General features: G+C 29.4%; 1 protein-coding gene across 3 annotated transcripts in view; it reads right to left on the bottom strand.

The window, feature by feature from the left end:
- Nucleotides 1-12,406, bottom strand: part of LOC115890794 (probable kinetochore protein NDC80) — a 28,058-nt gene that overhangs the window by 14,212 nt on the left and 1,440 nt on the right. For all 3 annotated transcript variants that reach the window (XM_030911134.1, XM_030911136.1, XM_030911137.1), the window contains exons 3-4: nucleotides 8,041-8,176; nucleotides 7,833-7,981 (exon numbers count right to left, since the gene is read on the bottom strand). In XM_030911134.1, the coding sequence (XP_030766994.1) occupies nucleotides 7,833-7,981; nucleotides 8,041-8,176 (285 nt within the window). The remainder of the gene's footprint in view (nucleotides 1-7,832; nucleotides 7,982-8,040; nucleotides 8,177-12,406) is intronic.

Raw genomic sequence — 12,406 nt, 5'->3', positions numbered from 1 at the left:
TGTACCAGATTTTTATGAGTGCAACTGTATACTCAAATCTCGCGACAAGCTTTTATATAATATAAAATTGTGTAATGACATTATAAGTTCATAATAAAAGTTTTAAAGAAAAAGTTTATTTTTTCTTTTTAATGTATTTAAATAAAAGCTTGTTTTTAAAAAGTTTTTTTTCTTAAATTTATTTTTTACTTTTTAAGTTATGCTGGTTTCTCAGTGCCACACACTTAAACTCAATTCTTTTTCTTAATAATTCAGTGCCACACACTTAAACTCAATTCTTAATATGGGCATCCTAATAATATGTGTATCGATTTTCATAAAAAAGGAGAACTTAAAAAAAACGACAACTGTCAAATTTGACAGTTCAAATGTGAGACAAATAAAATGAAAACCGACTATGGGGTAGGGAGCATCCAATATATCGATATTTTCAAAATCGGACAACTTTGAGATTTTGAACAGAGTTGACAGTTCAATTTTTTTTCTTTCCTTTTAACCCATGGCCATCCTATATATAGATTTTTATCAAAATCGATCAACATTGAAATTTTTGACAGCTGTTAAATTTGACAGCGTAATTTTTTTTTCTTTCATTTTAGCGCATGGCCATCCTATATATCGATTTTTATCAAAATCGGACAACTGAGAAATTTTTTTGACAGCTGTCAAATTTGACGGCTCAAATTTTTTTTTGACGGCCTGGCTTTAAAAATATAGCCAAACATTTATATTTAAATTCGTCAGTTACTTTTCTTCCATTAGCTGATTTGTTATTTTGTGCAATTTGAATATTAACAAAATTTGCTATGTCCATTGATGGACATAATTTGTACGTAGCCTCTTTAGATTGTTCAATAGATATTTTATATTGCGTATTTCATTAATTCTTGTTTGTAACTCCTGGCATGTTTTTTAATTTTAATTGTTTATTCTCTAAAGTTAAATGTTTAATTGATTTTTCATTTTTACTTTTTGAGGAGTATGCGCGGTTAACGATTCATTTGTTTTGATAAAAGTATTGTGTCAATAAAATTTAGTTTCAGTCATTTACAGTATTTTTTTAATACGACCCTGTCTATCAATAGTTAATTTTCTTGGAAATTTTATGATACGTTTTAATCCGGCCCTGACCGGCACTCATAATGGTGTTTTCAAGGTCAAATTTTATAGAAATTTTAAACAATGGGATCTGGGCAGAGTTAGCTTGCCGTGTGATTTATATTAGTAGTGGGAACTATCGAATGAATACTATCGAAACATTCGATAGTTGCAATTCATTCGAATAATTCGATAGTTAGTAAAAAACATCCGTTGAAAACTATTCGAATAAAAATTATCGAATAGATGCGTCATCTGCCTTGAAATATTGTATTCTAGTAATTCGGCAGCAAAAACCATTCATTTATAAAATTCATTCATTTATGAAATTCATTTATTCGTCAGGATCGATTATAATAAAATATTAACTGAATTTTAGTTGTAGCCCGGCGACGTAGGTTTCTTTCCGAGAAACCCGACAGCGGTCGGTGGCAATGCTGTGAAAGAAGCCGGCATCTTTGATTTTTTGTCGAGTCAGATATAGATAAGGACACATTATTTTTTTTATTGAGGTGCTAGTATTTACACAGAAAATACATTATGAAGGGCGCTGTTGCCATATTTTGGTATTAGTTGATATTAGCAAAGAATATTATTGTTTGGCTTTAGTTAGTTAGGGATAGTATGTCTATATATTCTGCATTTTTTTTATTAATATTCTGTTGTTACACTGCAATAATACTTGTTATTTTGGATGTAAGAAAATTATTTTTAATGTTTTTAAGCAAAGACTGGTTTAATAAATAATAATAACAATAATAATTTGTTATACCTATTAACAACAAAATTTAAAATGATTTAATATAAATATTTTTTTAAGTAGTAGCAAAATATAAACAACAAATTAGATGTCAAAATTATTTATATTAGATCCTATTTAAAAATAATATAGTCTCTAATTTTTTTGGCAACGTTGGTTTATTAAATAATAATAATGACAGAACTAATTTGTTATATTAACAACAAATTTTAAAATCATGAAATATAAACATTTATTAATTTTCTAAGCATGCAGTGTAATGGAACGAAAATATAAATAAAAATTAGAAATCAAAATTATTTATATTAGGTGCTTTATATTACTATTTAAAAATTATATTTACTTTTACTGGCATTTACTTTAAAAAATAAATGAAATATTTCTTCGCAAAAACTACATGTAAGAGAATTAGCATAAACAAAATACAAACATCGTTAACTTTTTTTTTAAATTGGCACGTGTAAAACTTTCATTTTAATTTTCTCACCCCATAGTTTGAGTTCGATAACCATTTACTTAACCACATTACTTTAATATGATTATTAAGTTCAACTAATTCATATTATTAAAACATCTAAAATACAAATATGTACTTTTAAAATTAATTTAAGTTCATCTCATCTCTCTTAAAAATTGCTACTTCTCAAAATTTCCCATTAAAAAATAGACCATATACCATATAAAATTAAATAATTGAAAGATCGGACTACGGAAAACCACACAACTTTTCGGAAAAATTTTGACCACCTGCACATGCACACAATCGTCAATAAATAAAATTAAAAAATAACTACTATTTTAGTATTTTAACTATTTTAATAAACGCAAAAATAGCACAGTATTTATACGGCAAAGTTATAAAAATTTGGAAGAACTAATAATGCACTGACCCATACAAAAATCAAACGAATACTAAATTTCATTTATCAAAAGCATTCGATAGTCGTGGCTCAACGATAGCCATTTAGTCGCACGGCGAGGTTGTTACATATGCTTTAGTATACAAATGAATGAATGATTTTATTCGAATAAAACCATTCGATAGTTGAAATCATTCATTCATTAACCATTCGATAGTCTAATTCATTCGATAATTCTCATCGCTAATTTATATGCTGTGGTAGAAGCATGCCCATTAAGATCCTATTCCGGTTCCTTTGATGATTTCCTGGAAGCTACAGACAGTGCAGTCGAATACATCCGTAATTTAGATGTTTGTTTGTGATACTTGTTATATGTATATTTGTATATTTTAGACTTTGTCAGACTATTATTATTGTTTGTACATATACTTCTTTCCTGATCTTTACTTGTACAATGATTATGGTTCCGTGTTTTGTTGTGATGTTTGGCTATACGATAGATAGATAGATGGAGTAGGGCTTCGAAACCGGTAGTGAGAGCAGGTTTATCCACATTATGATAAACACAGTGTGGAATTAAATTTTTATATTAGCAATTAATTGGCAATAATTCTTATATAATTTTATTATATACCCTCTGCAAGAAATTTGTTTTCCATTTTATAAAAATTTTTAGTTCCTTAACTCGACATAAGATTTTTGAGGCTTGTCAAACTCTTGCCAAATTATACAATTATACATTTCAAAAAACATGTGCCATCTATTATGAGGAGGCACCTCACGTTAATAATTAAAAATAAGATATATTTTTCATATTAACGTAGGTCCGATTCTGCTTTGTTTCGTAGCTACAGGGTGTTAAAGTCTTATATTGTTTCGATTTATTATAGGTAATTTTCTTTCAAGTACTTTTAGCGTTTCGAATGAAATTTTTGAGGGTAATAGTTACATATTTTAAAGTTAATAAAGTGGTAATCTAAAAATAGCATGTACGACACTGACTTTTTTCTCTTGTTAGTGAAATAGTGTAAGCAGTTTAATGCCAATTAAAAGTTGTATCTTGATATTTTGTCGATTTTGACCTCCTTGATGAGATAAACGCAATTTTATTAAATGCCTTATTATTTGCCTTTATCCAAGTCTAATAGCAACATTTAAAAAAATAATATCATTAACTAATAATAATACTAATAACTAAGTTTCAAATAAATACTCATTGATTCATCATCAAAAAATATGAAAAATGAGTTGTCGGAGGATTGGGCTACAGGGATGATTGCAGGGAAACCTTTAAAATGTTAAATATACTTACTCTCCCAAATCTTTATATATTGGAAAATCTATTATATGTTAAAGCCAATACGGAAAAATATCCCACAAATGTTCAGCACGGCTCTCATGACACTCGTAGGGCGGAGCACCTCAGTATCCCTATACATACATTAGAAAGGTCTCGAGATGGACCTAGATACTGGGGTGTGAAGTTTTACAATAAACTCCCGGATGGGTATAAACTATTGTCCGATAAGGTGTTTAAGGGCAGGGTTCGTGGCTGGTTACTTGAAAATCCACTGTATGACTCGAGGGAGTTTCTTTCAAGTGATATACATATTAATCTCACTTGAAGGAAATTCCTTCTACAACAGAATGTGGGAACTGGAAACTCCCACCCTATATTTATATTACAATGTATTAACTAGAGTATATAATTGTCATTGTATACCCATCTAATATGATGGTCTTAACTTTATGTCTTTTGTGTTAATTTTTAAATTAATTGTGTTTTATATATGTATTTTATTTTATACTTTGACTTATGTACGCCACTATTTGTATGGTACTGACATCAATAAAATTATTCTATTCTATTATTCTATTTTAAAAATTATTCTAAAAAGAATTCCTATAAACATGGGTAATGGGTATGGAAATGCATAGTTTTAGAGTTACAGGATGTTAAAACTTTTTAGAATTAGTTTTTTTTGTAATTATCTCAAATACCATAATTTTTTTAATTGTAATTAATTGTAATTTAATTTTATTAATTGACTAATAGTAATAATAACTAATAGTAATAATATTTAATAATAAATTAGGTAAAAAATATAATTTATTCATTTTATTTTTATTTTATTAATTGTGATTAATAAAATTGTGTTTATCTATCAAGGAGGCCGAAATCGACAAAATATTAAGAGATAACTTTTAAATGGCATTAAACGGCCTACACAATTTTGAAAAAAAAGTCTGTAGCGTACATGTTTTTTTGTTTATTGACAAATATTCCAGTGATAACCCATATGCACGCCCCTGATAACTTTATAGAAACTTTTTTAACATTAAAATATGTAGCACTCATTGTAACGTTTACCCCCCAAATTTCGTTCGAATCGTTAAAAACACTTGGAAGAAACTTATAATAAATTGAAAATAAATTAAGCCTTTAACCTCATGTAGGTACGAAACAAAACAAAATCGGACCCATGTTGATATGAAAATATATCTTATTTTTTACCTAAGGAGTCTCCCCACGAGATATGGCACATGTTTGTTGAAACACTCTGTATACAGTAGTATCAAAATAGATCTCCGATTTGTACTAAAAAGATTATCTAAAAACGGCAAATAGAGGCTTTGCTCTTACTCAACCGTTAGTTTGATATACAGGGTCCGGCAATAGTGCGTCGGGCATCTGTACCTCCTAGAATAAAAAACTTGAGAATTTTGTTTAAGTGCGAACCTAAAGTATGTGCCAGGATGTATTTCAAGAAAATATTTTAACTTCTATAGGGTGGCTCAAAAAAGTGTGAGTGGACCTTGATTTTTTTTTTAAATGGAATACCCTGTATATTATTGCATTTTTGGCTTCCTTTCACATCACTTTACATAACCCTAAGATATGAATAAATATATTTTGATAGTTTCAGAGATATTAAAAAATAAATAAAAAATATATATTTTTCAGCCCTTCTTAAAAAAATTATTAAAAATACAAGAACTGTCCTGAAATCAAAACTATATTAGGTATTTACTTTAGATGATCTGTATTTACTTTGCTATAAATATGAAAATCGTAAATTATACAGAATGTTCAAAATTCTGCGCCAAACTTTCTAAAATATAAAATATTTTTTCCTCGTTTTTTTAAATGGAACACCCTGTATATTATTTTGTCAATAGACGGAGACTTAAAAAATGAACATTTTTTGTATTTAAAGTATTTCAAAATTTTTAACGGTTTCGCAGATAGTTGCGGTTTTATATTTCATATGGCATTTTCCACAGTAAATTTTTATCAAAGCCACCTCATTTTTCTCTCGTATTTTACCATTGAAAGTGCCATATGAAATAATACCGCGCGTATCTACGAAACCGTTCAAAATTTTGAAATACAAAAAATGTTCATTTTTTAACTATCCATCTAATAAAAAAATAATATACAGGGTGTTCCATTTAAAATAACAAAGAAAAATTATTTTATATTTTAGAAAGTTTGGCGTAGAATATTGAACATCCTGTATGATATACGATTACTATATTTATAACAATGTAAGAACAGACTATCTAAAGTAAATACCTAATATAGTTTTGATTTCAGAACAGTTCTTGTATTTTTAATAATTTTTTAAGGGCTGAAAAAAACACATATTTTATTTATTTTAATATCTCTGAAACTATCGAAATATATTTATTCATATCTTAGGGTTATAAAGTGATCTGAAAGGAAGCCAAAAATGCAATTATCTACAGGGTGTTCCATTTAAAAAAAGTCATCCAGGTCCACTCACACTTTTTTGAGCCACCCTATAAAAGTTAAAATATTTTCCTGAAATACATCCTGGTGCATACTTTAGGTTTGCACTTAAACAAAATTCTCAAGTTTCTTATTCTAGGGGCTACAGATGCCTCACGCACTATTGCCGGACCCTGTATTTATTGTGTGAATTGAGATGATTAAGAATCCAACTATTTGTAGGTTTCATTCCAGATTATGAAAGTATTAGCAATATTATCAGTGATCAAGAATACGTCTGATCTCACATAATTTATAATTTAAAATAAATCAACACAACGGAAGTCAAAAATTCTTTTAATTTTAATACTGTACCAATGTTTACCATATTCAAAGATATGTCTTAATAATAACACAGATTATAATCTTTGTTTTTTCTTTATTGTTTTTCGTGGTTCCAATTTTCGGAATCGGGCACTAGTTAGGTGACTAGTTTGCGCACATAGCACGCCCACTTATGGCCTCTAAAATTGTGCACAGCGACTGACCGACACAGTTATTAGAGAGATATCGGAAAACCGAATAGCGTCATCCAGTATTTCAACGCAACACCGGCTAATAACGTTACCGCCTGACGTAATTTGCGGAACAATTACACCAAGAGCTTTTTCTAAATAACCTCTGATAACGTTTAAAAATTGCTTAAATGGGCATGTGCGGGTATTTGACAACCGGAGCCGGCCGGCGAGATCTTTTATTTTAGGTTATGTTTGAATTGTTTTGAATTATTGCTTTAGTTTTATTAGGTAATTTTATATTTAAGTAGCTGGGATTAGTTTTAATTAAATAAGTATGGCCCAAAATATGGATTCCACCTCTTCCAATACTAAAGAACCTATAAAGAGTCTTAGGTTTACAGCAGATGACGACTTAGCCCTTCTAAGAGAATTTGTTGCTTGTTGCCCTAAACCCATTGGCAGACGTTGAACAATAAAGCACTGGAAATAAGCACGTTAGCCCTTTAGTTTTAAAATACCTAGTAAACAAAACAATTTCAAAGTTTTAAATTCAAAGTTAGGTTAAATTTAAATAGCGGACGCGACGCGATCAGAATTCTTTCCGATCCGACTGGATCCGATAACTATAAATGAAGAGAGTTAATACCACCTCACGTAAAGGAAATAACACCTAGCCTTATTAACGTCCATGCACGCTATTCGGTTTAGCGATATCTCTCTATTACGCTGTTTATTATTTTTGCGCGCAGGAGATTTAACTCGTTTGCACATCGTCATAAAAAACAATTTTCGTACCACGAATTAGGCACAAGATTTTTATCTGTATACTTATAGGATACCTAATCTGTGATAATAGTCACCTTAATCCTGAACCACCATTATAGCAGTGGCTATGTCTGAACGAACGATATCCATTCCCAGCAAAGTCAGTGGCAGTTGAGAGATTGCTTCCGCTTCTTCTAATCAACAGATTTGGACAGCTCTTGTCAATTGTCACTTTCGATGATATCTAAATGGATGCAAAGGTAGTTATTATAGGAACTTTTTAATTTTTTATCGGTGTTATACTTCTGACTTTTGCAAAATAGTATCGGATGATCTCATCAGCTGTTGTCTAACTATGATAGGAATTTTGCTGCCAGATGTAACGATTCGGGTGTACTGGGAATTGTTGAACTGTTGTCGGGAATAAATCATCTTGTTTCTAAATAAGAAGTTAAATTATAGGCTTCGGCCGAAGGTGACTAACTGACCGAAATTCAGCTTCGGCTCCGGCTTCGGTTTCGGTCAAATAAATCACATTCAAATGTCGGTCTTTAATTCACACACATTCATAAAAATTATATTTTTTGTGAAATACATGTAAGGATAAAGAGAAACGTTACCAATAATATTTTAGATAGAAGTTTACATATTTCTGTGAAATGTAGAGGGTGGCGCCCCTCATATACGACGGGGAGGCTACAACGCGAACGGAAGTTTATATCGAAATGAAATTTTGGGAGCATATGTAGGTTAATTGGAAGCATTTTATAAAAATAGTTGTTTTTTTTTGTAATGAAACACTCTATATATTAATTGATTTTCGGATTCTAGGAAAAAAATAAAAGTGACTTTCATTAAAAAAGCATATGCCTAAAGTTTAAGGATTATGACATATTTTACATTTTGTGCAAATGAAGAATAAATTTTAAATTTTAATAACAGCTACCTAAAGTGTAATTTACCTGTATAGCCTGATGTTTAACTACAATAACCATTTTATGTTAAACCAAACTAAAATTTGACCCAAAAAGTTACACAGAGTGAGATAAAATTAATACTGAACATTGGCCACTTTTAAAAGCAACTTTTTTTACTCCTTTATTTTAAATGGAACACCTTGTATACAGGGTGTCCCAGAAATAAGTGCAAGTATTTTAACTGGTAGTACAGTTCAGCCCCAGAAACACGCCTATGCGGTTTTTTTCGCGAAATTTAAAAAAAAATTAAATTCGGAATTTTTTAAATTTTTTTTAGGTTATTTTTAGTTTTTAGTTAACCCAAACCAAAAACATAATTTCTTGATAATATGGCAACATAGGTAGTAGATTAAATTAACAAGAAAGATAATCCAGAAAATATCCAGTAGTTCTCAAAATTTTAGCAAAAAATCATTTTTTTTTTTAATTTTCAAAGTAAAATAACTGCGTTATTTTGGACTTATTTGAAAGATGATAAAGAGAAAATATGTTTCTTTTATCGAGATCTGCCACCCCTTAACATACTTGCACATATTTCTGGTACACCCTGTATTATATCGGTACTCAATGGAGAATTTATACCTTTAATAGGTACTAATTATTATCATTCTTTACTTATAATTTAATCTTTATTTATATCTTTAAAGTAATATCTTTAAAATACTACTATTAACGTTGCCTACCCCTCAGACGAACATTTTCCTAGATATTTTCATTTTTATGATTTTGCCTCCGTAGATTTTATTATTTGATGAAAGGTGGCTAGGTGGCTGTGATACACCTTTTGTTAATATAACAAAAATTAAAGGATATAGAGTAGAATACTCAACGGTACTAAAAAGATACACGTTTAAAACATATTTTATTTATTACAGAATTAAAACTAGATATAAGCCTATAATTATGATACAAAAACTAGATAGATGAAATCAAATGCCTAATATGTTTCCTTTCCTGTTCACTGCATAAAATACTTCTCTTTTCAAAAGACCTTTTCATGTTAAAAGGCATATATATGAAGTTCTACTTCGGAAAGCAGTCACAATCATTTCTCTCATGTTGTGGACAATAGTTGGTCGAGTTTTGTAAACACTGTCTTTAACATACCCCAGTATAAAAAGTCAAGACTAGATAAATTAGAAACATTTAAGTATTCTATTAAATGGCGAATGCTCACTGCAGTCACTAACTAATAGAATCATACCAATTTTCCCTGATGTAGGAGAAATTTCTATTTTAGCAAATTAAAAAAAATATATTTTAACTGACACAAAATGATAACTAGTTAATTAAAGTTGAACTAATTTTACAGCTAATGTTGAAGTAAAGTCAGTGGTATCACAGCCACTTAGATTTTATCAAATAATAAAGATCTACTGACATAAATCATAAAAATAAAAATAGCTAGGAAAATCTTTGTTAATGGGTAGACAACCTAATAGTATTTTGAAGACGCATGAATGCCCCATTGAATATGCATATAATATACTGGGTGTTTCATTTAAAATAAAAGAGTTATTTGCTTTTAATGGTGACCAATGTTCAATATTAATTTTGTCTAACTCTGTATCAATTTTTGAGGCAAGTTTTAGTTTGATTTAAAGTACAATCATTATTTTAACTACTTATTAATATATACCGGGTAAATTGGAATTTAGGTAGCGTTTATTGAAATTTAAAAGTTGTACTTCATTTTTAGAAAATATTAGATATGCCAAAAATCTTACATTTTAATCATATTATATACAGGGTGTTTTAAAACAAATGCGAAAAACTTCAGGGGGTGATTTCTTGTTCAAAATAAAGGGTAGTTTGCTTTATAAACGTTGGGTCAAAAGTCAACCATTAGGGAGATATTGCGGTACAAAGATGGCGGAAAAATAATGTTTTCATTTTTTATCTTGAAAACGAATAACGATAGACTAATGAAATTTTATGGAAGCATTACTGTTATGAGAACACACTTTCTGGTAATTTTCTCACTTTTTTAAAATGAGTGGAAGGGGTTGAAATAAACACCAACCTCATCATCAAACATCAAACCTATCATTCTTGTTAAAGAAATTTAAAGAAAAATTTTATCAAACACATGCAAAAATTAATTTGGATAGACTAGTTTGTTTAGAAACTTTTTTATCTCTTGTGTTTTTTTGATAAAACTCACCGATTTGAAATTACAAAATAAAATGTAAGGCATTACATGTCAGGACAAAAAACATTTTTAGATACAGAATCTAGTGGGCTGCTGTAATTTTTTTAGGAAAAAATCTAGTCGGGCGCTGTTACTTTTTAGGATGTTTCTAATATTATTTTATTGTGCTTACTCTACTGCAATACGTTATTATCTAGATTCTTATTATAATCGTTATTATCACTAGATTCTTGATCTAAAAATGTTTTTTTATCCTGACATGTAATGCATTACATTTTATTTTTTAATTTCAAATCGGTGAGTTTTATCAAAGAAACACAAGAGATAAATATCTAAAATATCCAAATTAATTTTTTTGCATGTGTTTGATAAGATTTTTCTTTAAATTTCGTTAACAAGAATGATAGGGGTAGTTTATTTCAACCCCTTCCACTCATTTTAAAAAAGTGAAAAAATTACCAGAAAGTGTGTTTTTATAACAGTAATGCTCCCATAAAATTTAATTAGTCTATCTCTTTTCGTTTTCAAGATAAAAAATAAAAACATTATTTTTCCGCCATCTTTGTACAGCGATATCTCCCTAATGGTTGACTTTTGACCCAACGTTTATGAAGTAAACTACCCTTTATTTTGAACAAGGAATCACTCCCTGAAGTTTTTCGCATTTGATTTGAAACACCCTGTATATACTCTAGTAAAACTCACCTTTATTTTGGTAATTGTTGCATATACGGGTTTCGCCTATTTTTCGACTATATAAGAAAATTTTTATATATTCACATTCTATTGTCCTTAGAGATTGCAAATATGCTGGGGGAGAAGAGAAATTATGTTTTTTTAAGTATTTTTTCAAACAAACAAACTTACGGGACCGGGGAGCGAATAGGGTGCTGGGCGGGGTAAAAACAATATTCTGATTAAATATACTCATAACACATTTTACAATCCTTTAATTAAGCTTTTAATGTAAAATTTCTTCCAAAAAACTATGTAAAACTGTTTTATTCAGATATCATTGGCAGGGTACATTGAAGGATATGCTGACAGTAGTGAAGGTTGAATTTTGACAAACATTGTTAATTGATGCATAGTTGCCAAATCAGCTAGTAAATTGTCCGGAATTTCATGCATCCTTTTTTCCAGCTGTATAGAGAATTGCTTAGCTCTAGCAATGAAAACACACTGAGCGGTTTGGTTGGTTTGGTTTTGGTTGGTTTGGTTTAGATTCGGTTGATCTTGTTTGGTTTGATTCTTTGTTTTTTTCTTCGTATGTTAGAAAAATTTTTCTCTTATTTTACCAAAATTGCATTTTTCTTCAACTCAAGCTCTTTATGTTTGTCTTAACAGCATTAGAATAGGCACTTCATTTTATAGAAAATTTCTTAATTTTAAGGGCCATAAAGTGAAACGGATCCCAAATAGCACCAAAAATATAATAAACTATTTTTTAATCTAGTGAAAAAGAAGAAAACACAAAACATAACAAAACACAAGAGTGAAACGTTATTTTGGTTCTGTTTTTTATATTTTGTTAGTTTAA

The sequence above is a fragment of the Sitophilus oryzae genome, unplaced genomic scaffold (genome assembly GCF_002938485.1).
Source record: "Sitophilus oryzae breed Bouriz unplaced genomic scaffold, Soryzae_2.0 scaffold_926_pilon_pilon, whole genome shotgun sequence".
NCBI lineage: Eukaryota > Metazoa > Arthropoda > Insecta > Coleoptera > Curculionidae > Sitophilus > Sitophilus oryzae.
The sequence above is the reverse complement of the archived record's forward strand: the minus strand, read 5'-3'. Positions and strand labels throughout refer to the sequence as shown.